Source organism: Mauremys reevesii, linkage group 1 (assembly GCF_016161935.1).
Source record: "Mauremys reevesii isolate NIE-2019 linkage group 1, ASM1616193v1, whole genome shotgun sequence".
NCBI classification, from domain to species: domain Eukaryota; kingdom Metazoa; phylum Chordata; order Testudines; family Geoemydidae; genus Mauremys; species Mauremys reevesii.
In genome coordinates, this window is record NC_052623.1 from 60,282,834 (window position 1) to 60,307,520 (window position 24,687).

General features: G+C 45.2%; 1 protein-coding gene across 4 annotated transcripts; it reads right to left on the minus strand.

Annotated features, from left to right (window-relative positions):
• Positions 1 to 11,465: 11,465 nt before the first annotated feature.
• On the minus strand, positions 11,466 to 17,891 carry CCDC70 (coiled-coil domain containing 70). Of its 4 annotated transcripts, XR_005587187.1 has the most exons (3): positions 17,815 to 17,891; positions 16,766 to 17,287; positions 14,801 to 14,973 (listed from the first exon to the last, which is right to left on the minus strand). XR_005587187.1 is itself a non-coding variant. In XM_039496968.1 (2 exons), the coding sequence occupies exon 2, from the start codon at positions 12,252 to 12,254 to the stop codon at positions 11,649 to 11,651; it is 606 nt and encodes a 201-aa protein (XP_039352902.1). In that variant the 5' UTR covers positions 12,255 to 12,368; positions 17,815 to 17,854; the 3' UTR covers positions 11,466 to 11,648. The 4 variants fall into 4 exon arrangements, 3 of the variants coding, with proteins under 3 accessions (XP_039352902.1, XP_039352901.1, XP_039352903.1); XM_039496968.1 differs by lacking the exons at positions 14,801 to 14,973; positions 16,766 to 17,287 and adding an exon at positions 11,466 to 12,368 and having other exon boundaries at positions 17,815 to 17,854; XM_039496967.1 differs by lacking the exons at positions 14,801 to 14,973; positions 16,766 to 17,287; positions 17,815 to 17,891 and adding exons at positions 11,466 to 12,368; positions 15,156 to 15,282.
• Positions 17,892 to 24,687: the final 6,796 nt, after the last annotated feature.

Sequence of the window (24,687 nt, forward strand, 5' to 3'; positions counted from 1 at the left end):
ACAAAAGTAAACGTAGTTAAAAAAATATTACAGGAGATAAATGGGGTGTATATGTCCATGTAATTGTGATGACTTTGTTTTCTCTTGCAGCTCCTTTAAACTTCTGAGGGCTTGTCCACATGGTGCGGCAAGCTGGGGTGTGAATCTATAGCTTGCAGTAGCTGGCTGCGTGCAGTATGTCAAAGCACATTATGGAACTTTTAGCGGCAGCAGGGTCCATATGGACAGTTTAGTGAATGACAAGCTAGTGTGCTATAGATTTGCATCCTGGCTTGTCATCAGGGCTGGCTCTAGACCCCAGCGCGCCAAGTGCGTGCTTGGGGCGGCATGCCGCGGGGGGCGCTCTGACTGTCGCCGGGAGGGCGGCAGGCGGCTCCGGTGGACCTCCCGCATGCGTGCCTGTGGAGGGTCTGCTGGTCATGGGGCTCCGGTGGACCTCCCGCAGGCATGCCTGTGGAGGGTCCGCTGGTCCCGCAGCTTCGGTGGAGCATCCGCAGACACGCCTGCGGGAGGTCCACCGGAGCCGCGGGACCAGCGGACCCTCCACAGGCACGTCTGCAGGAGGTCCACCGGAGCCGCGGGACTGGCGACCGCCAGAACGCCCCCCCGCAGCGTGCCGCCGTGCTTGGGGCAGTGAAATTCCTAGAGCCGCCCCTGCTTGTCATGCACTAAATTGCTGTGTAGACAAATCCTAAGGTATCTGTGAGGCAGGGTGAAAGTAACTTAAAGGACTTACCAGTACGCCAGAGTCCTGAGCAAGGGGGCAGGCCAGGGCCTCAACCAGAAGAGGCAGGGCCTTTAAATCCCTGGGCCCTTTAAATTGGGGCTCTGGCAGCAATTTAAAGGGCCTGGGGCTCTGGCCGCTGCCAGGACCCCCAGGCCCTTTAAATCGCCGGCCTGGGGAAGCTGCCCCGTGCCAGTACAATCGGCTGTGTACCGCCTCTGTGTACCGACCAACCGGCTTACTTTCACCTTTGCTGTGAGTCAGCATTGATACAGCATGGAACAAACTGCTTAGGCAAGTCATGGGAGCTCCTTCACTGGAGGTTTTCAAAAAGAAGCTGGATACCCATCTGTCTTGGATCGCTTAGACAGAATGAATTCTGCATCGTGGCAGGGGATTAGACTAGATGACCCCTGAGGTCCCTTCTCATCCTATGGTTCTATGAGCATCTTAACAAAAGAGACACAAACTGTGCTCCCTCAGAGACTTTACCTTTATTCTTTCTTGTTTCCTTTAATCTGCAATAAAAGTCAGTCAGACTGAAAATATGTGGGTTGCTCCTTTAGTACAGAAAAAGACGACAGGGGAGGAATTTTACCAGCAGGGTGAACAGCTAAATAACAGCTTTTCAGCTCACATTAAATTTCAGTGCTCTCAGCCCATCCCAAACTGAGGCACTTGAAATGGGGCATGCATATGAAAAATAATAACTTTATTTGAAAAACACCCCCACGCCCACACCAAAATGCTCTGCTAGCTGTACCATAGTGTCATAAAAGCTTTATAAAACACATCAAAAATTAGAACAAATAGCTGTGTTTTCATCTGCACCCATGAAATACTACATTTGACAATTTCAGCAGATTCTTCAGGGGAGCAGTGGGGCAGGGAGGGATAGAGGGGATGCCTTAGTTATTACAGGATGTTGTCCTTACCCCATGTCATGCTAGTCTGCTTCCAGAACATTACCTCTGTGATCTGGTAACTCATTATATGCACATCTCCAATTACTGTTAATGGAAGCAATTGCTTCTAATAGCATAGGCAGAAGAGTATGCTGAATAGTATGCCCTCATAATATTTTGGCTGCACTGCACATACTATCTGGCTACAAGCCATGTTTTTCTATTAGTAAAAAAAGAAGACGCAGACTAACAAATATAGTTCTCAGTTGATCAAAGTTGTCTTGCTGGTCAGTGATGCTCCGTGTAGTTTATGTATTGCAAAACACAAGGTAGTTTTATAAAGTTCTTTATTTTTTGTACTGCTGTGTAGATCACAATGTTTTTGAAGAACTTGTTTGAACTCCCTTTCATTGTGATAAAGGCCCAGTTTACCCCAGGACTTAGACACGTGTAAAAGTCCAACTCGGTGCAGCAAGCACTCAGGCCTGCAGAGCATGCTGCCCCTGATCCAGTAAAACACTCAAGCACACACTTAACTTTAAGAATTGACATAAATGAGTCTTAAGAACACAGTGTACAGCAAAGTGCGAACTTCATGGTTTTGCTAAATTGGGCCAAAGATCTGCAAAACTTCCCAAAATCATAATACATCCAGAAATCCCCCTCCTGTAAATCCTCTTGATTCAATTAGCAAGAAGCTGAAGCTATTCAAAAAATCGAAGTATAATTTCTTAACCTCTAATACACTCCACTTTAAAAAGGAAAACCTGGGTTAGATTTTTTTTCTCTGATGTTATTAATAAAAATGTTACAATTACACCTTCAAAAGTAATGACACATAATCTGACTTTTCCGTAGTGCTGTTGGTCATCTTGTTTGTCACATTTCGTGACAGATTGGACTATTTCCATACCTGCTATTTCACATCACTCACAGTCCTGCCTCTCAGTTTTTGCTGTTCCATATATTTAACTGACACACAGACTTGTGTAATTTCTTTATTTCATCACTTTCTTTTCTTGTTTGACACGCATCCTTTGTCTGTTCTAATTACTCTTTACTATTCTCCATGCTTTAAATCTCCCACAAGTTAGCTCTGTAGATGCGTCAGGAATGCTTGTCAAAGACAATGCTGCCATTTAAAAATGGGCAAGTGTTCTCACGAGCTATTTATTTCTCTTGCTAAAGGATTTATGCTGATCCGGCACTAATGATTCAGGCCCTTTATCACTCCCTGCAGAAGCAGTTCAAAGCTGTCAGCCAGGTGCTGGAAGGCTCACCCTCCTTTGACTCTATCTGCCTCCTCTAGCCATACTAAATAGCAGTCAGTAACTCCCACGTTCTTCCTGTCCTTATATATGGGGTTGTGACTTTCTACAGTGAATTTCTTGCCAATTAATGGTGGGGGGAGGAGGAGGGAAAGGCGCCTTGAGCATTATATGCAGATAGGACTTTTAGGTTTCTTGGCCACTCACTTGTTTGGTAGCTTGGCCCTTGGCATCCTTTTGGCGCGCTCTTTTTCCAGTGCATGAGGAGAGGGACAAGCCAAAGCAAAATGCTGCCACCTTCTACCTGTGCGGCCACAGAGACAGATGGCTGGTTTGTGTGCAATCTCCTGATGGTGCAGACAGCCCCTCCAAGTCAGAGGAGGAGGCAATGGAAAGGGCAAGCAGAGCCTTCATCTGTACCACATGGCATGGTACCTTCTCCATTGCCTGTGCCCAGGATCCCTGTCCCACTGCCCCACCTTCTCAGCGTGTCCTGCAAATCCCTGGAGCAGCAGTAGCTGGGTAGTGAGGGTGGGAAAAGGAGGGGGAGACCCTCCTCCAGCAGCCTCACACCTCTGCTCCTCTCTTGTCCACTCCTCTCCCCTTCCCCTCCCCCGCAAGCAGCAAAGAGAAGGTCCCAGGGAAGAGGCACAGGCACCACAAGGCGTGTTTGGGCAATGGAGGAGTGAGCGAGTAGTTGAGCATCTACATTATTCATGGAAGGGAGGGGAGAAGCCGGAAGTGGAGCAAGTCTTGAGCTGCTGGGCTGGTCACAGGCTGGAAGGCTCCAGTCCCTATTTTCCCCTTTCTTCAGACCCGACTGCTCCCTCACTTCCCCATCACCGCTCTCAGAGGGGAGGAGAGGAGTGGCAGTAATGACCTCCACGGGGCAGCAGCAAATGGATTGGCATAGGGTGAGACGGGGGACCTGAATTCATTGTCTACTGGGGTGGGGGTATCTCAGTATGGCTGGCCCCTGTAAATGAAGCAGGTCCAGCTCCCCCCCGCCCATGCCCGAACAGGTGCTCCCAGTTTGGCCAACTGAGAGGGTAGGACAGTGCCTGGGAGAATCTGAGGGGGAGGAGAGCTGGTGAGAGACAGTCAGGAGGCTGGAGGAGGTCTCTGGGAAAAGCTGCAGAGAGCTCTCTGCCGGCACTCCCTGGACAGAGGAAGGAATTACCAGGAAGCCAGGGTGAGGGTGGCTTGCTAACCCAGAGAGCCATGGTCAGAGAAGGCAGGAGAGAGCTGAAGGCTGAGAGCAGCAGAGGGAGATGCCTGTTGGCTCTCAGAAGGCCAGAGGGGGATGAAGGCTGGGAGTGAAGCACGGTGAGGGACCCTGGAGCCATCCTGGAGTGCTGGGCCATGGTGCTAAGGAACTCCAGAGGGGAGTTGGGGTGGGGTGCTGCTGGACCCTAGAGCTGTACTGGAGAGCTGGGGTGGGGTGCTGAGGGATGCTGGGGGACACCTTTACTTGATGTATTGTCTGGACTATGGTTATGAGACTTGGGCTATGGTTTATGTGCTGGGGCTTTCTTTTGGCCTAGCTTAACCCCCATTCACACACAGAAAGACTCTTTGACCTATTTCGGGGGACAGTGAAGGAGGGGAAATGAGGCAGGTGTGCCTGTCATACCACAGCCTCCCACAGGAGGACAATTCTAGGTGGGGCTGCCCTATGGGAGGTGGCCTAACCTGAATTAATTGCATTGGGGGCCGCCTGGGAAGAGACTATCCCTAAATCCCTCTTCTAGTGCCCAGAGAAACCCAGGCACAGCCCTTCTCCTCAAACCCACCAGTCCCTAAGCAACTGTTGGGACACGACCCTTCCATCTGGTTGCCAAACTTGTTATTGAACTCATACAGTGAAAAACCATTATCATTGCCAATTATGGCCCGACACGCAACAGAACAAGGGTACCCTGGGCTTTGGCCATTTGTCACACCTTTGGTGGCTTGTGTCACACATTGGCAGACTTGAAGATTGAGTCGTCCAGTGTCCATCCCTCCCCAGTCTGCTCAGACTCTCTCTATGGCAAACTTTGGGTGCAAATGAAAGGACCTCCACCTCCTGAACCTTCACCCATTGCAGAGCAAAATGAATGGTTTGCATGGGCCTTTGAGGCTATGAAAAAATATACATGAGGTGTTATCCTCAACTTCCACAAGGATTTCTCTGCCTTAGCTCTTGTTTCTCCAGAAGTCAGGAGATGATCATTATAGCTCCCACCAAGAAGACAATCCGGAATTTGAATGTGTCATAATCTTTTCTCCCAGATCCCTCAATCCCACCCATGCTTAATACATTGAACACTGCCAGAGATCTTTAATGCACACAATTACATCACAGGGTGTGCAAAACTTCATGGCTTGTTTTAAACTTAAAGCAAGAGAGGCACCCTGGATCCAGTGTGTGCAGTTCAAACAATCTCCCATTAGTCTCATTAGTCCCATTAGTCATAGATTAATACCAACAGATCTATTCAAAATGCACAAACTTTGGTAAGCAATCAAACACTTCTTGGCTATATTTTGTGTTATTTCATTAATTTAGACTAAATGGCACTGTTGCCAAATAACCCGTTTTGTTTATAAAAGGTTTCAAGTGTCCAGGGTGTATCTCTGAACCTACTGTGATGTTACAGTAGCATGTTTTAAGGACTGATTCCCTACCTCCTTAATTTCCCTTTCCTATAGCTGTACAAGCAAGCCCAAGAGGACATTTGCATTAGAGTAAAGTTGAAATAACTCTGCAGCAGTCCATTTCTCCACTCCATTTCTTATCCGTGTACATTTGGTTAAATCAATGGATTTGCTCTGGGTTTGATCTGGTGTGAGATTGGAATGTGGAGGGGGGTGGCATAGCAGGTGCTGCAGAAACTGCCCACTGCCAGAGGATTCCTCAGTACAGTTTTAGATCAGACTGCACCGTCAGACGAGAGCTGTGAATTGACCCTGGTGTGTGTGCTTTCCTAAGGTTCTGTAGCACCTGGCTGGATCCCTTCTACAACATAAGCACTGTAAGATTGGCCTTCTAGCATGTTCAGATGCTGAATTTAGGGAGGAGATTGCTCCAAATTCTTTTTCTTATTTAATCCTTCTGGGAAGCTTGGGGCAGGGGGGAGACATGCTTTTAACATCTTTATTCCATCTGGTATATATTCAGTTTCTCACCATGAGCTATGACCCACCTGCACCAGAACAGCAGACATGCTTTTGAAAGAGAGAGAGAACATTTCTTCTTACCTGCTAACTGTCATGGCTGTTGATCTGGTCCCATTCAGTATTTATTGCAGGGGTGCTGAATATAGCTGAACTTTCTTTCTTATAGCTTTTCTTTTACTCATGCTCATAAAAAAAAACCCTCAGAAATTGCCAGAATTAGGGGTTAAATTCACCGACCACAAGGCTTATGTACCATCTGAGTTCTACTTAAACCTCAAGCCTTGGGTGGGCCCTATGTACCACAGGGATTTCCCTACATCCCCCCTGAACTCCCCCATCATCCCCACCCATGCAGTGGTCAAACAACCAAGATGAAGACCATAACAAAAACCAAGAATATACCAACACGTCATCTGGTTCAAGTGATGTATCTACTTCTGAACGGCCCGAGGCACACATACAGCTACCTACTGAAGAAACAGTATCTCCACAACCTAAAGGCAGTTCCTGATGTTTGTTGGTCAAACTTTTCCCATTTATTGAAGTTAAGAAAGATGACAACTATTGCCCCATTTGCAAAAAAGCTTACGAAGAAGGAAAGCTTCCTACTGCTACAATTGATAAAATTGGAGGAGCTTTAGTTTGCCAGATTGATCAGCAAAGCCAATACTGACAAACTACGTGAAAAGGCTGCAAAACACCAAGCCTCTAGACTGCATTGACATGCAGAAAGCCTTATAAGCCAGTCACTGTCAAAGCCAATTTTAAAAGCACTTTATGAGGTTGTTAAGAATGCTGGAGACACAACAAAGTTTATGCAAACAAACATGGCTGTCACATCTATTCTATTTAAGCAAGAGATACCACACACTACTAATTGGAAGACAACTTGTTAACTCTAAGTTGGACACTGGTTCCAAACAAGACTGGCAAATGCTCACTATCTTTCTGCAAGAAACTCAACTGACTGGTTAGAAGCATGCAGTGCAACAGTGAAAGACTCAGCAGTTGAAAAAGTGAAGAACTCTTTCATCACAGTCAAAAAAATTGCATACATGGCTGATGAATGCATCGATGCAAATGGGCATCAAGTATTAAGTCATTGCATAAAATATCTTGATGTCAGTGGGAGGCCAGTAGATGCAGTAGTCTGCTCTACTGCAGTAGTCCACTCTACTCTGCGCTGATATAGCCTCATTTGGAGTATTGTGTCCAGTTCTGGGCGCCACATTTCAGGAAAGATGTGGAAAAGTTGGAGAAAATCCAGAGGAGAGTGACAAAAATGATTAAAGGTCTAGAAAACATGAGCTATGAGGGAAGATTGAAAGAACTGGGTTTGTTTAGTCTGGAGAAGAGAAGACTGAGAGGGGGCATGATAAGTTTTCAAGTACGTAAAAGATTTTCACAAGGAAGAAAGAGAAAAATTGTTCTTGTTAACCTCTGAGGATAGAACAAGAAGCAACTGGTTTAAACTGCAGCAAAGGCAGTTTAGGTTGGACATTAAGAAAAACTTCCTAACTGTCAGGGTAAGTAAGCAGAGGAAGAAATTGCCTAGGGATGTTGTAGAATCTCCATCATTGGAGGTTTTTAAGAGCAGGTTAGACAAATACCTGTGAGGGATGGTCTAGATAATACTTAGTCCTGCCTTGAGTGCAGGGGATTGGACTTGAAGAACTCTCAAGGTCCCTTCCAGTCCTACAATTCTATGATCTACTCAACTAGCAATAGTACAAGTTGCTGAATCTTCAAAAGACCTTTTAAAAGCCATAAATGTAATGGTTCTTTATACTTTTTTTTTCCTCAACAAGAGTCCAAAAAGAGTGAACGTCTTGGGAAAAATACAAGATGCTCTGGGACTGAATTTCAAATTAGTCCAACCTGGGAAAACCCACTGGCTTTCCCATGAGTGATCCTTGGTTGATGTCTTAAAATTACTGCAACAATTATTGCTGGCTTTGGAAAGTATCTACCAAGATGGGACAGATCTAAGTAGTGAGGCTGGCGGACTACTTTTGTTACTATGTTTAGAGAAAACAATTGCCATTCTCTCTTTTGTAAATCTACTGTTGAAACCACTTGGGTCATTAAACAATGCCATCCAGGCATCTACTACAACAGTAGTAGATCTTTGTAGTAGATCTTTGTCCAGCAATAGAAGCTACACTTGGATCAATCAGAGAGCTATCCATTGAAAATGTACTGGAAGAAGCAAGGACATCAGTCCAGAAGTTGACTAATGAAAGCACTTCAGTGAAGAGGACAAGAAGTGTTAACCCAGCTGAAAAAATACAGACTTGATTCTTACAAATCTACAAAAATGATTTCTGGATTCTGCTCACCTTCTACGTAGCTTTTATAGATGCCTGTTGTATAAAACACCAACAGTTGAGTGGAGTGAGGCATTGCCAGCAATGGGGCAGCCATGTGATCAGGACAGAATAGAGCATTTCAACACAGAGTGGAATGTCATATGATGAATGGATGAATGAATGAAGATTTGACTTCAAGTTCTTTTTTATCATCACTAGTGGCTCAACCCAATCTTTGTGCTATGTTTCCTGGGATGAAAGAAGTAGGAATTCAGCTCTTGCTATTCCCAGTCACAACAGATACAGGTGAGTGTTCTTTTTCATCATTGAATAGAATTTAGTGTTCTGAAAGAAGTTGCCTTCTGCCTGATCATGTGAATGAACTAATAGTATATCAGCTGAAGGACTGGAAGTACTGGGCATGCAAGAAGCCACCAAAGATGAATGCACTGCATTTGAGAAGTTCATTAACAGAGTTGTGCAAATTACAACAAGAAACCACAAAGGATGTAAACGTTGTGCTTCACTGAAGGCTTGAGTAGCCAACTTTAATTTGTGTGATGATTTTAAAACATGAGTTAAATCTAATAAAATGGTCATGAAGCATTTTTCAGATTTTACTATGGTTCCCTACAGCCCACCTTTCCATCACAGTCTCGTCCTTTGGCCTCACCCCCTTCTAAATTTAAACACCCCCACCCCTTCCTGGGGAAAATACCTGTGAAAACAGCCAATCAAGCCTGCCCCCTCCCCAAGCCATAGACTTACAAGGGCCAGTCCAAATGCCCCCCTGAAATCCATGCATATTTTAAGCTAAATGTTTTTTAAGGGGAGCTACAAGAGGTTTGAAAGCATAGTGGTGTATCCTTTTCTCCTACTAAACTTCTGGCTTTTCTGCACTGTGTTGTGTAACTCCTTAAGTAGCACGACCATTCTATTATAATGACAGCACTATCACCGATAACACTCTACTTGGCTATATGAGAAAAAATGAATAGGATCTCTCTTAAAAGCATTTCATGTACTTCAAGTTCTTCGTAAGGAAAAACATGTCTAATTTTAGTTTAAATGGATGCTAATTTGACATGCTGATTTGAATAATAGAGATAAATTCCCAGGGTTTTTTTTTTTACATTAAAATATATGAAATGACAGGTGCCTTTTGAATATTCTTATCTTCTGAAGGATTTTTTTTCTTTTTGCGGTGTCTAATGAAACAGCTCTAAAATGCATAATAGGGAACGCTTCTGAATTTGCAGGATGTTAGACTGGATGGTCTAATGGGGCATTTCCAGCTATATTATTTATGACTATAATAGGAGGTTGCAAAACATTCCTACTTTGGTTGAGCCAGTTAATGAGAAGGTTTTCACGGGGTAGGTATTCATCAGGAGCTGTGTATTCATGTATTTCTTTGTGTACAATTTGTTCTGAACACAATAAACCAGGAGAGTCTAGCTCATCCTTCAGCAGATCACAAATGTCAAAACTGTAGTTGAAGGTATGCTTGCCTTACCCTGTATACATACTTAACAAATGCAGATGTCTCCAGATTCTTCAGCAGGGCTTGTAAAGGGCTCTCTCATTATGGTGCAAACCTTTTAAATGTAAAACACTGTCTAAACCTCGAACATGTTACTAAAGCTACCACAACAGATGCACACGTAACAGCTTTGACTCTTAGTGTTTACCAGGTTGACTCTGATTAACGTTTTTCACAGTCTGCCTTTGTCCCTCTTCCCTTTTCATCCCACCTCTAACTGCAACAACAGGGGACAAATACAGAAGATTTATTTCTGTAACAACTTATACAGCTCTGAATTTGGTGAGTTTGGAGAAGAGCATTTTGTTTCCTCTTCAAAAATAGTCTGTGAGATCCGAAAGAGCGAGAGAACAAGCTCTGTAATGTGGTACTCATGTCTTTCCTGAAAACTGGACATCCCCAGAGTTCTGTTCAAAGTGTCTTTTCTTTGCCTTTGCAGAGAGGGATACGGACATTGACTACACATCGCACCCAATGGTTATCTAGGATTTTCTATAAGGAGCTCATGAGGAATGAATTCCCAGGAGAGGATAGTGCTCCCTATTTTGTGTCAGACAATGGCAGCTCTGAAGCTAGATATGATCCAGGGCTATGTACGTAGCCTTTCTTCCCGCACCCCGACATGCATGCTCCCTCCCACTACTGTCTTATTTCTCCCTTTCAGACTGACCCACTCCCACCTCTTTCTCCAACTGACATCTTTTTCCGACTATTGTTGGGTTCCTTGCTCCCTCCCAATTTTTAACAGATCATCTTCCCATGTAGTGATTCAGGGGTGAGACTCAGACAGATGGAGCTGGAGTCCTGGAAGAAACTAAAGGATGACCAACAATGACCTATCCCAGGGGTCGGCAACCTCTGGCACGCGGTTCGCCAGGGTAAGCACCCTGGCGGGCCAGGCCAGTTTGTTTATTTGCCGCATCTGCAGGTTCAGCTGATCGTGGCTCCCGCTGGCTGCGGTTCGCCGCTCCAGGCCAATGGGGGAGGCGGGAAGCTGTGGCCAGCACATCCCTCGCCCGCATCACTTCCCGCCGCCCCCATTGGCCTGGAACGGCGAACCGCGGCCAGTGGGAGCCACGGTCCGCCGAACCGGTGGACACAGCAGGTAAACAAACTGGCCCCTGACCTGTCCACATCAGACTCCAGAGAGCAATGAGGAGGAAGATCAAAAGCATAATGTTGGGGAAGAGCAAGAGTTTTCTCATCACTGACTTTAGCACAATGTCTCTTGAATATAAAGAGGGGGCCTAAAACACCACTGCCTTCCTCCAGTGATATGCTGGTGTAACTCCACTGACTCGAATTACACTGGTGGATCAGCAGTGACTGACAGATTTATAATTATGATGATCTTGGACTCAGCTGGTAAATCCTCTTTCTCTGGTGTGTTAGCATCTACTGAACATCAACCTCCTGTTTTATAGGTGAGAGGTTTGGAAACTGGGGTGGTGCATGACAGCTTCATGCCATTTACCAATGCACAAGATCCCAGAGCAATAAATAATGTAACGAGAACCTAAATGCAATCACCTTAAAGCAAATGACACTGTAAAATAGTTCTACTGAAATTCCATTAGGCTTTTATCAGGTTTCTGGGGTCAAAGAGGCTAGTTCAGAGAGTAATCAAAGCAAAGAGGGTAACTGACTAATTACACAGGTGCTTCATCATATGTGACTTTCCAAATAGTGGTTTTGAATCCAGCAGAATAATTTACACCTTGTTTTCATTCCCTCGGGCTACCCTCTTCCTCTAAGAATATCTGGGCCATGAGCCCCAGGAGCATTGATAACTACAGCTATCAGTAATTGTTCTCCTCTCAGAGGGCCAAATGCCCCCTCCCAGATAGATTTTTCATCTTCTTGGAGGGCTTTTTCATCTTCTCTGAGGGCTTCCTCATCCTCCCAGAACGCTCTTTCCTCTTCTAGGAGGGCTTTTTCATCTGCCCAGAGAGCCTTTTCTTCTGCCCACAGGACCTTGTCCTCGTCCAGGAGAACCTTGTCCTTTTCCCAGAGGAACTGATCCTCCTTCCAGAAAGCCTTGTCCTTCTTCCAGAAAGCATTATACCCCTTCCAGAAGTCCCTGTACCCCTCCCAGAAGGCTTTTGCTTCTTCCCGGAAAGTCTTTTCTGCCTCCCGAAAGGCATTTTCCTCCTCCCAGATGGGGTTTTCCTCCTCCCAGAAGGCCTGGATCGCCATCCTGAAGGCCCTGATCTTGTCCCGAAAGGCATTCATCTTCTCCCGAAAGCCCTTGATCTTCTCCCGAAAAGCCTTTATTTTTTCCCGAAAAACTTTCTCATCCCACAGCTTCTTGATGAGGTGTTTCTGGCGGGAGGTGTAGGACATCTAGAGGCAGTGCAGTTTTATTCATTCACTTGCCAACCTTGATGAAAGCTCTCATCGCTTACGGAGCCTTGTGAGGGCAAGGCATGGTCCAAGCCCAGTCCAGCCTGTCACATCCTATAGCCCATCAGATAGAGAAGTGTCAAGATGTCAGCAACGACTATCGTAATTGGAATTGCTCAAACATATGCAGTAATTGTGTAAATCGGAGGGAGGGGAGGGGTTAAAATATGGCTCCACCAGAAATACAGATGTTTACAAAGTGAAAAGCCTTCTCTTTGGATGGCACTTATATAGCATCAATTAGTGCAGTATTTGGGCAGGGGTCCTGTAGCTCATTGTAGGCGTAACAGCTGGACCAAGATTTTCCAAAGTGATTTTCAAAAATGATTTTGGGTGCCTCTGTTTTTTGAGTGCCCAACTTGAGATCTTGGCAGGGACCTAGGGTTTCTGAAAGTGCTGAGCACTCACCCTCCAAAAATTAGGCCCCTGGAAGTAGGCATCTCAAAATGGAGGCACACAGAATCACTAATTACCCAACCAATGGAGAGAGAAAACAATCTGGTTTTCTATTGACTAACTCTGCCTCATAATTCCTGAACTGAGAGAAAAGCTAATTACTTATTTGTACTGTTATTTTTATTATGAATTATTGTACAATGCCTCAGGATCCGGAGCAGGGTGCTTTATAAATAAAATGTCTTTTCATTATTTGATTATGCACGATTTCCTCTCCCCTTTGCTGGAAACTTAGGAGAGCTTCCAGGGATAGCAGGGGCAGTGCAGGGAATGGTGCCTTCTCTTGCCAATGGTGATTATCAAGGAGATGGGAAGTGTGTGATACCTTAAACCTCCTTCTTCCTTGATTTACCCTCTCCTCATGTGAGATGTAGGTGTTGAAGGGACTTACCAGGTTAGTACCCAGTAGGTCCTTCCAATAGCCTTTGATGTGGATGTGAGAATCTATGGGGATGGTCTTCTAACATCATCCATTCCACTCCTACCATCCACTCCCCATGCCACTGCTACCAGTGATCACCAGGGCAAGTGGGGGCAGAGTGAATGAAAGAAGCCACTTCTAGCCTCTCTCACGGCCATTAGGATGAGCTGTGTGTCTAGCAGCCCCACAGTTGGAGAGAACCACCGCCTGGACGGAGCCCTGTGGATGAAGAGGAACTATTGGTTCTCCTGGTCTCACCTACTCCTCTGATACTGCTTTGCTACTTCTCTGGCCTTCTCCTGAGAAGGGAGATTAACCATTCACTGGCATAGTGAAAGCTGGGAGGCTGTGAATGTGCTGCCTGGAGTGGGGAAGAGAAAGGGGGGATAGAAGTGATGTTCCACTGCATCCTTGCAGGGCTCCTAGCAGCACACCTCAATCCCTGCTCCCTGCGAGGCTCTCAGTAGTCACTGAAACAACAGCAATTTCTTCTCAACAAACGTGATTGCTGGCAGTGGCTCCTTTGCACCCACCCCTCTTGTGGACTCCTGGGGAGGCAAGCCCTTTTAGTCAAAGAGACCAGTAAGTAGCATCTCCTCCTTTCCCACCCTCTGAGATCCCTGTTGGTGGCAGTCAGTGGGATAAGGAAAGTTCAATCCCATTTATCTCCATACTAACAAGAAGCTGCCTGAAAACAAAGGGGAAAGGGTGCCAGACCTGATCCCAACATATGCTCTATGCTGGGGAGAGGGAGGAATCCTTGGAGGAGCGGCAGTGACCGCACAGTCCCAACTCTTTGGGAGACTTTTGAAGAGCGATGACATAGCAGCAACAGGAGGTGAATTTTGCCATTCCATGCACTGCAGCTGCTTCAGCATGGTCCTTCCCTGAGGGTCCAGGAAGGAAGGATTCAGAAGCAGAATTAGCAAACAGAAGACAGGATTGTTTGAGTCTTTTAAATAAAAGACCCACACTTACTCACACCCTACCTTGCCTCTGAGTGAGTGTCAGCACTTGTTCCATTTGTTCATACTCACACCCTAGCCACGCTTTAACTTTTATTGCTCCGGAGGAACCTTTTCCTCCCACATCTCTTCCTCCTTTCCAGCAGGGGATTGGAGGAATCCAAAGGCCACGATTCCCCTACCTCAGGATACAAGTAATTCACACAGAGCTTTTAATGGGAGTTATTGTATCATGTAGAGGGAGAATCAGATACTGTATTACATGAGAAGGATTTAATTCTGAGTTTCTTACCCTTATCAGTCTAATCACCAATAGACTGATGGCAGCCAACAAGGAGCTCAAATATAGCGTCTTCTTTCAGATTAAGTATCTCACATTTCATATTTCTATTAATAGGCAGCAGGTTTAAAACAAATAAAAGGAAGTATGTTTTCACACAACACACAGTCAACCTGTGGAACTCCTTGCCAGAGGATGTTGTGAAGGCCAAGACTATAACACGGTTCAAAAAGGAACTGGATAACTTCATGGAGGATAGGTCCATCAATGGCTATTAGCTAGGATGGGCAGGGATGGTGTCCCTAGCCTCTGTTTGCCAGAAGCTGGGAATGGGTGACAGGGGATGGATCACTTGATGATTACCTGTTCTGTTCATTCCCTGTGGGGCATCTGGCATTGGCCACTGTCAGAAAACAGGATACTGGGCTAGATGGACGTTTGGTCTGAACCTGTATGGCCATTCTTATGTTCTTCTCTCTTCTTTAGGTCTCAGCGTCTCACTTCCTGGACTGCATACTTTTCCTTTTCTTGCCCTACCTCCAACCAACAGGAGCAGAGTGAAAATGGTATCTGCCTTGTTTTTTCTTGATGGTGTGAACATCTCTAGACTTCAGGAAGTCAAACCCCAGGGATACACAGTAATTCGCTTAATAATAATACATGTACTACCAAAACCATAACATTTGTAACAAATTTAAGAGAGACTGTACAATACTTACACAAGTGTGGGCTTTAACCCCACTGGATGTCTGATGCCCTGTGGGAATTGCCTAGCTAAGATTCAGGTCACCTATAGTGATGTCATTTCACAAAGTACAACACCAATGACCCAAAGCTAAGTAATATTGAAATGAGCTTATGGTCGTCATTGGGGTGGAGGTGAATGAGGAAGGAGCCAAGAATGGATCTGGGTTCCCCTCTCATACCTTACTGTAAATGATCATCTGTTCATGGGTTGTAATAAATAGACCTATAAAACCACTAAGCTATGTGGCATCTCAGCTTGCATTGTTGGGTTAAGGATTCCTGCTGAGGGACCTTAACAAAACCGGCTTGCCTCAACATACTTTAAATATTAGGCAAATATAAATATTTTGGCTTTATTATTGTATGTATATGAAGCTTGAACCTAATATAATAATCGCACTATTGCATCTCCCATTTAAAAAACACATTATATGAAGAAAATAGTGACATACATGTCACGCTGGAGCTATAACTAAGCTTAATGGGCCCAGCTGATCATAAACCTGTGGCTCAAAGGCCAAGATATAAAAAAGTAAAGCTAGGCTCCTAAAGCCATATGTAGGCACCTACTGTAAATAAGTGGCCTGATTTGTTCGAAAGTGTTGAGTGCCCACTAGCTCCCACTGAGGTCAGTGGGAGCTGCTGGGTGCACAGCACTTTTGAAAATCAGGCCAATTATTTACAGTAGGTGCCCAAATATGGATTCAGGTTCCTGTTTCTGAAAATCTTGACCAATGCTTATTGATTTTAGTGGGGCTTCTGCCCACAGATGGTTTTCAATATATCTGTTATCTACAATGTAACAATATACAGTATAACATAAATACTGATGCTTTGGCATGTACCATAGCTACTTAACTGAAAGGAGAGATTGTCAGTTTGTTTTCCCCATTATTAACCTTTAAATGTAGAGGAGTCTATCTTTTGTGTTTCAGCTAAGTTATAGAATGTGAAAGAGTGAGTCACAGTGTTCTTTCCATTATAGCCTCTTTGAGCCAGAGTCACCTGTATGCGTCAGCTGCTTTGATAACAGATAGAGCAGAGGAGAATCAGGAAGGAATGAAATGAAGTTCCAAGTGGAGAGTGAGAAATTGGAGCCAGAGAGTGCAAAGATTGCTGGGGGGCTTTTAAGGGAGGATGGAAAGTTGGGACCAAGAAAGAAGAAAATAAACAGTATAAAGAGCCTTAGAGAGAGGAACAGAGAGGGTCCATATTAAGCACATGTACAATGTACATATCACAAGCAAAATAACTTGTAATGTATTAGTGAGTATATGTACTGCTGCCCTCTATTGGATCAAATCATAATTGCTTAATTGTGTGTCATAAGCCTTGTGCTGCTAACAGATCCTTTTCCTTTAGCTCAAGTGATAAGTGCCTGTGCTTATTTCGGAGAAGACGGATTTCAGATCTATCCTTGCTGCCACTATGAAGTTCCAAATAGTCAAGATATGCAGCACTGAGAAATTTATCAAGCTCTACAGGAGAGAGCCACAAATTTATTACAGTGTTTTTAGTATTGAATGTTGACGTTCCATCTATATGCTCCTAGGCGCCAGTTACACCTTCCCAAAGGACTTACTTCTTCGCCTTCTTCAGAGCTTTCTCCAGCTCCTGAACTGCACATTTTTTCATCGAGAAGACATCTTGTTCCACCCAAATATCTCTTTCTTCAGTCAGGATGATTCAGAAGTCAATTTATATGAAGGCCAGTTCCTTATTCCGCTTCAGACATGTTGCTCTAGACCAAGAAAGCTTCCTTATCTTCCAGGCAGGTCTCTTGTTTCTTCTAAAAGGCCTTTTCTTCCTCTCATATGGCTTATTGATGGCTTGAACTTGTTCCCAGAAGGCCTGGTAGGTCTTTGTCTTCTCCCTATCGGCCTTAGCCTTCTCCCTAAAGGCCTTTACATCTTCCTAGAAGGCTTTATTTTCCTGCCTTTTCCGATATATCTCTTCTGGGGGGTAGTATAGTTGAAGGAGGCTGCCAGTGGATGGAAACAGCAAAATGTATTCACCCACTTTCTGAAGCTGGAGAAAATAGTCACTTATCCACATGTGAGGGGACTGTAGCCGAAGTCCTGTTTTGTCTGGCACATCTCGTGATCTATCAGATAGAAAGTGAATGACTGGGCATAGAGGTGATTTGGTGAAGCAGGGAACTTTTGGAATTCCTGACTACCCAATCTGTTCCTACTCTTGCTGTTATCAATGGAGCTGCCGGCGGTAATGGTAAGTTTCCTCGTCTCCCCACTCCTTTAATGATCTCTTTTTCCCCCACCAAATCAAATTCAATGTCTAAGGGGCCAAACAGACCTTCTGGGCTTAGATTCTGCAGCCCTACTTTCCTCCTGCCAGCAGTGGCAGCCCCACAACCTGGGACTGATGTTCAACACCAATCATCCGTCTCACTGCCACCGGTTAAACATTATTGGCCAGTCATATAGAGCTGAAGAGGACAAGCTCCTTCTCGCAAAGCATCGGGGTAGAAGGTTAGAAGGAGCTGCTGTAACAAATGTTTTGTGGAAGAAAGGCCTGAGGGAGAGAGTGAGCCAATTTTGGGGAACTAGAGGGTTGGCAGGAAGCTGCATGGAGCAGAGAATGTGCCTGGACATTATTCAGATCTGAACAGACCTGCTTCTTGTCTCCCACGTAGATGGCTCCTGTATTGTGGATGCTGCTACCATAGCAACAATTTCATGCAATGTGAAAAGGTTCCAAAAGACAAAGAGCCCACAGTGTTCCATTGCGGAATGCTCCACTCAATCATACCAGCCATCTATAATTATTATTTATATTGTCGTAGCACTTAGCGGCCCTAATTAAGATAGGAGCCCCATTCTCCAAGGTATTGTGCAAACATCTCGCAAGAGACCATCCCTGCTGCAAATAGCTCAAAAAATAAAACCAACAAAGGGAAGAATCTTTATGTCCATTTTGCAATGAAGACTGGAAACACAGTTTAAGTGACTTGACCAATGTTGCACAGGAAGTCTGACAGAGCTAGGAATTGAACTCAGATCTCCTGAGTCCCGATCCAGTATTTTAACCACAAGAACTTAAATCTCAAAGCTATGAATAACTAGTTAATGTTTTTTAAACTGCCTCTGAACCCACCAGCTCCCTTTGGCCAGTTGCACCAGCCAGTCTGAGTCACCAATGCTGACTGAACATTCTAATCATACACAATTCATTAAGTACATTTCACAGCCACTGTGAGGAATGGGATATAAAATAACTATGTTATCCACCCCTGGCTGGGGATGGAGCACAGGAAATGATGCAGAAACCTGTATCCAAGTGAGCATGCAGAATGTATGGAATGGAATTCCCCGCACTGGGACTTGACCTAAACACTAGGCTGAACCTTGGAACTCTAGATCTTTGTTAATTACAAGTCGCTGAGACTTTCAGGCCAAAGGATCATTTTGTTTAAAAAAATACTTTAAATATGGGGTTTAGAATGGAGATGATGCACCTGGGAGGCTCTCATGTCCCACATGGGACTTAGGGAAGCATTTCACTCACTCTCACACCACAAGGAAGCAGCAAGGTCTGAGGAACATGAGCATATGGAGCCATGCCAGCTGTTAACATTCTGACATGTTCTAGACCCCTCGTCCCTTCACAGGAGTTCAAAACACTTAGATAAGGGAGGTCAGAGGGTCAATATTAGCTCCATTTTACAGATGAGAAAACTAAGACACAGAGGAAAATGACTGACTCAACCAAAACCACGCAATGAGTTAGCAGCAGGGCCAAGACTAGAATCCAGATGTCCTGGTTCTTGGGCTCCTGCTCTGATCACTGGACAACTAGCTTCTCTGGATTTCTATATTTCATGTTCTGAAACCAACAGTCCATGAAACGGAGGAGGCTGGTTGGGCAGCCTACGCTCAGCTGGGAGCCTCGTGGCCCTGACCTACTCATCACAGACAATGATGACACAGTGATGTGGTCTACACAGGTGCCGCTAGCAGTCCCAAAACATTTTGGTCTCAGAAAGGGGCAGAGCAAGGAGATTCAGTCAAGAGCCGAACCGAGGTTGTGCAGCGGGCAGGACTGGACTTTTATGCCACTCCTGCCTGCTTTGGGGTGCTGTGCACTCCAGGGGGAGAAGTAAAGGTGTAGAGTGAAACTCCCTGTGCCCTTCCTTCCACAGCAAACATATCTCAGGGCCAGGCAGAATCTGGCCTAAATTATTATCTTTATAGCTTCAGCTAAGCAATTCTATGTATTGATGCTGGCGCTCTGTAATTCCTGTAACATGGAGCATCCAACTTAGGACACTGCAATTTTTCATGTCAGTCCTTGTCTAAACAGAGTCAGGATGAGCTCTACCCTGACATCTGGTGGTGAATTGTGGCGAGTTGTGGAAAAGAACTTCAGGGGCTGATCTTGTTTGCATAGGCACACCCAACCCGCCTAGCATGAGCTCACTGCAGCCCAAAATGATCACTTTGGCTGATGTGGGATCCCCAGTTTCTCTGTTATTGGGGCAGGAAGAATAAAGTGTTGTTACCCTGATTATGTGAATCAAGGACAATGAAACTGTTTTATGACAGAGGGACTCGCCATCAACTAAGTAGTGCTCGCTAGACAAGGGACATGGGTTCCAAAGCCCAATGAATTGAGAGAGGCTGGGGACAGGTATTTGTACTTGATAGTATGGGCCCCTTTAAAGGGTCTGAAGTACCAATTACATCTCCTCTCTCTGCTGTGGAATATCAGAGCTAATTTTAATTCCATTAGGAGTCTAGTTACAGGCTGCTGAGCTGAATTCACTTTGGGCCAATGGTGCACCATAACTGAGGCTCCCCTAATATAAGCAGAAATCACTAAAGAGCTAAAATTACTAAGTGCTGAAATCGCTGGGAGTGGGGCTGAAGGTATATTGCTGAGAAGCTGGCAGAGCAGAGCTGTTTGTGAGTCTGGGAGGTAAAACTCTGCAGACAAACTTTTAAACTCTGGGGCTGCACTGACCAGGGACAGAGACTTTTGGGTTGTTGAACTTTTGGGTGATTTTTTGGGTTGCTGGACTTAAGACCCTGAGGGGAAAAGGATACTGCCAAACTTACTTGGGGGGATGCAGGGGTTGTCTTTTGCTCATGGTTTGTGTTATGAATCCTGTTTGTGGTGTTTCCCCAACATAATGCCACATTGTTTCCCTCCTTTATTAAAAGGATTTTGATACACTCAGACTCCGTGCTTGTGAGAGGGGAAGTATTGCCTCTTAGAGGTGCCCAGGGGGTGGTATGTAATTGTCCCAGGTCACTGGGTGGGGGCTCAAACTGGTTTTGCATTGTGTTATTGAAATGGAACCTCTAGATACTGAACCCGGCCCTTGTTGCTGCCAACTCAGACAGGCAGAAGGGTTACACTTGGTTTTAAACTTTTTCTTTTTGGGGCAGCAGTGGTGAGTGCAAACTATAACACAAATCCTGAATAGTCCAATCTGCCTCAGGTCAAGGTAACATTGAGATAATCTGTTTCTGTTTTGGATTTCTGTTGGAGACCACTTTAAAGGCCACTTTCACGGCTGGGAACCCTAAAACTAGTTCTGGCCATTTTCAATCACTAGTGCACATATCACATACCCCTCTACCCTGTCTCTCTACTCTGTGAAGATAGGGACTGAAATATGCAAATATCCAGCTCCTCTAGACATTTCAGCCCTCTGGCTTCCCTAAAATAACTAACTAAATAAATAAAAAGGAATAGAGAGGCAGAGAAGGACAGCACAATGTTCACAGCCACCATCATCAACAGATCCAGCACCCTTGACTCACTCTTAGGGCTTAGGAATAGTGGCAGAGTGACTGATGGGAATGAAGGTGCGGGGTTGGAAATTACAGTATCCGAGGTAGAAGCCAAACTTGAACAGCTTAACGGTAGTAAATCAGGTGGCCCGGATAATCTTCATCCTAGAATATTAAAGGAATTGGTGAGTGAAATTGCAAGCCCGTTAGTGATAATTTTTAACGAATCTCTAAACTCGGGGGTTGTACCGTTTGACTGGAGATTAGCTAATATAGTTCCTATTTTCAAGAAGGGGGGGAAAAAGTGACCCAGGTAACTACAGGCCGGTTAGTTTAACATCTGTAGTATGTAAAGTCATGGAAAAAATATTAAAGGAGAGAATAGTTATGGACCTTGAGGTCAATGGCAATTGGGACAAATTACAACATGGTTTTACGGAAGGTAGATCGTGCCAAACCAACCTGATCTCCTTCTTTGAGAAAGTAACAGATTTTTTAGACAAGGGAAATGCGGTGGATCTAATATATCTTGATTTCAGTAAGGCGTTTGATACAGTACCGCATGAAGAATTACTGGTTAAATTGGAAAAGATGGGGATCGAAATGAAAATCCAGAGGTGGATAAGGAACTGGTTAAAGGGGAGACTGCAGCGGGTCGTATTGAAAGGTGATCTGTCGGGTTGGAGGGAGGTTACCAGTGGAGTTCCTCAAGGTTCGGTTTTGGGTCCGATCTTATTCAATCTATTTATCACTGACCTTGGAACCAAAAGTAGGAGTGGGCTGATAAAGTTTGCAGATGACACGAAGTTGGGAGGTATTGCCAATTCGGAGAAGGATCGGGATATCCTCCAGGGAGATTTGGATGACCTTGTAAACTGGAGTATTAGTAATAGGATGAAATTCAATAGTGAGAAGTGTAAGGTTATGCATTTAGGGATGACTAACAGGAATTTTAGTTATAAGCTGGGGACGCACCAGTTGGAAGTAACAGAAGAGGAGAAGGACCTCGGAGTCCTGGTTGATCGCAGGATGACTATGAGTCGGCAATGTGATGTGGCCGTTAAAAAAGCTAATGCGGTCTTGGGATGCATTAGGCGAGGTATTTCTAGTAGAGATAAGGAGGTGCTAGTCCCGTTATACAAGGCGTTGGTGAGACCTCATTTGGAGTACTGTGTGCAGTTTTGGTCTCCCATGTTTAAGAAGGATGAATTCAAACTGGAACAGGTACAAAGAAGGGCCACTAGAATGATCCGAGGAATGGAAAGCCTGTCGTATGAAAGGAGACTTGAGGAGCTCGGTTTGTTTTCCTTAACCAAAAGAAGGTTGAGAGGAGATATGATTGCTCTCTTTAAATATATCAGAGGGATAAATATCAGGGAGGGAGAGAAATTATTTCAGCTCAGTACTAATGTGGACACGAGAACAAATGGATATAAATTGGCAGTCGGGAAGTTTAGGCTTGAAATTAGACGAAGGTTTCTAACCATCAGGGGAGTGAAATTCTGAAACAGCCTACCGAGGGAAACAGTGGGGGCGAAGGACCTCTCTGGCTTTAAGATTAAGCTTGATAAGTTTATGGAGGGAATGGTTTGATAGGATAATGTGATTTAGTCAATAGGTCAATAATGTGCGGCCACTGGTAATTAGTACCGAGGGTCAATGTTGGGATATTGAAAGTCTTTTTCCTGAGTGTCTGGCTGGAGAGTCTTGCCCGCATGTTCAGGGTTCAGCTGATCGCCATATTTGGGGTCGGGAAGGAATTTTCCTCCAGGGTAGATTGACAGTGGCCCTGGAGGTTTTTCGCCTTCCTCCGCAGCATGGGGCAGGGGTCGCTTGCTGGAGAATTATCTGCTACTTGAAGTCTTTAAATCAGGATTTGGGGACTTCAACAGCTGAGTCAAGGGAGAGAATTATTTCAGGAGTGGGTGGGTCAGCTTTTGTGGCCTGCATCTTGCGGGAGGTCAGAATAGATGATCATAATGGTCCCTTCTGATCTTAAGTTCTATGATTCTATGATTCTTCCATCTCTGTCACTCTCTGCCTGCTTTCCCTTCTCCCCTCTTTTCATTTCTCTATTCCTCTTCAGGCTGATCAGGCTGGATTCTAAATTGAGGCCTAGATTCTTTGCAATATGTGTTACTTCATGTCACACAAGCGAGTGGATGGATTCTGGATAGAAATGGCCAGCAGAGAATTCCTTTTGCGGAGGAGAATTCCATGCTAGAGTAACACTGCTGGAGGCAGCAGAACCAGCTCCTGTGCCACCTGCTTATGAAACACAGCAGGCACAGACTGGGAATGCCGTGGGGTGGAGCAGAGATTCATTGAACTGATTCTCCACTGGTATAAATTTCCTTTAGGTACCTTTTGCCAGTGGTGTAAATTAGAGCAGCCCCATAACTGTTCTAACTAATGTTGGGGGGCCCAACCAGCACTGAGTCAAGCAACTGTAACTGGCTCCCTGATACTCTACCCACTTCTCTGCACTAAGATGATACAGGTAGATTTGATGCTTGGCTCTTTGATCCATGTAATGGGCCTAGATATTTATCATCAAACTGACTTGTTTTTTCTCTCGCATGGTATGGCTGCTGGAACCATGGCAACAAGTGGCTAGATTCTAAAGGAGAGAAGATTCCCAAAATCAAGGTGCCATTTCATAACACTGGTTTCCCAGGAATTAAACTGAAACTAAGTCATAGCCATTTTGAGCTGGGTCACAAATTTCCCCAGAGTAATGGGAGAGGGAGGAGGAGGCGACTGTCTTCTTCTTCAAACAGGCAATCATGAAGAACATCCCCGAACTCTGGAACCTCACCTACCGTAGCACAGGCAAGAAAATGTTCTGCTGCCCTGGCAAGAAAACCGCGAGCTCTGAACATGGGAGAGAGTTTTGAGATGTGTGGTTGAGTGAATGAATGCTCCCGCAGCTCAACCATCTATTTGTGTCAAAGACATCATTTATTCTTCTCTTCTATTTATTTAGAAATAGGGAGCATTTATGGATTATGCTGAGAGGTGTTGAGCTTCATACCCTGTACGTGTATCACCACCACTATCTATGGGAAAGTTGGTCAGTAATTGGTATCTGTCAATCACTTGTCATTCACTTAACTGCTGTGGTTCCCAACGCAGCATCACATATTCATGCAATCAGTTCCCATCCTAGCCAGTATCTCACAGGGACATCCTTGCCCACTGAGTGAACCTTGGAGCATAGTGCTACCTGGTGAGATTCTAAGGCACTACTGTGCGCTGCCCACCTCCTCAGCTCCCACTGGCTGCGGTTCCTGGCCAATGGGAGCTGCTGAGCTGGGGCTGGGGGCGGGGGCAGCACACAGAGCCCCTGTGTCCATTCCTCTGTTTAGGAGCCACAGGGAGATGCTGGCAGCTTCCCGGGAGCTGCGTGGATCTGAGTAAGGAGCCTGCCTGCACTGTCAACTGGACTTTTAATGGCTCGGTCAGTGGTGCTGACTGGAGCCACTAGGGTACCTTTTCAACTGGACATTCCGGTCAAAAATGGACACCTGGCAACCCTATTGCTGATTGGAGCAGGAGTCAGTCCTAGTGTTTGGAGGGGTTAAGGGTCAGAGCCAGAGACAGGAACCAGTAGTCAAGCTGAGGGTCAGAGCTGGAGTCAGGAGGAAGCAGGATAGGAACAAGGCAGGTACAGAAATGATCACAGCTGTGGGCATAAGTGTTGAGCAGCCAGTGACCTGCTGCTGCACTTAAGAGCAGGCCTGCTAGC

Coding starts and splice junctions, on each gene's coding strand:
- CCDC70 (XM_039496968.1), bottom strand. CDS start 12,254: ATGTCCTACACCTCCCGCCAGAAACACCTCATCAAGAAGCTGTGGGAT.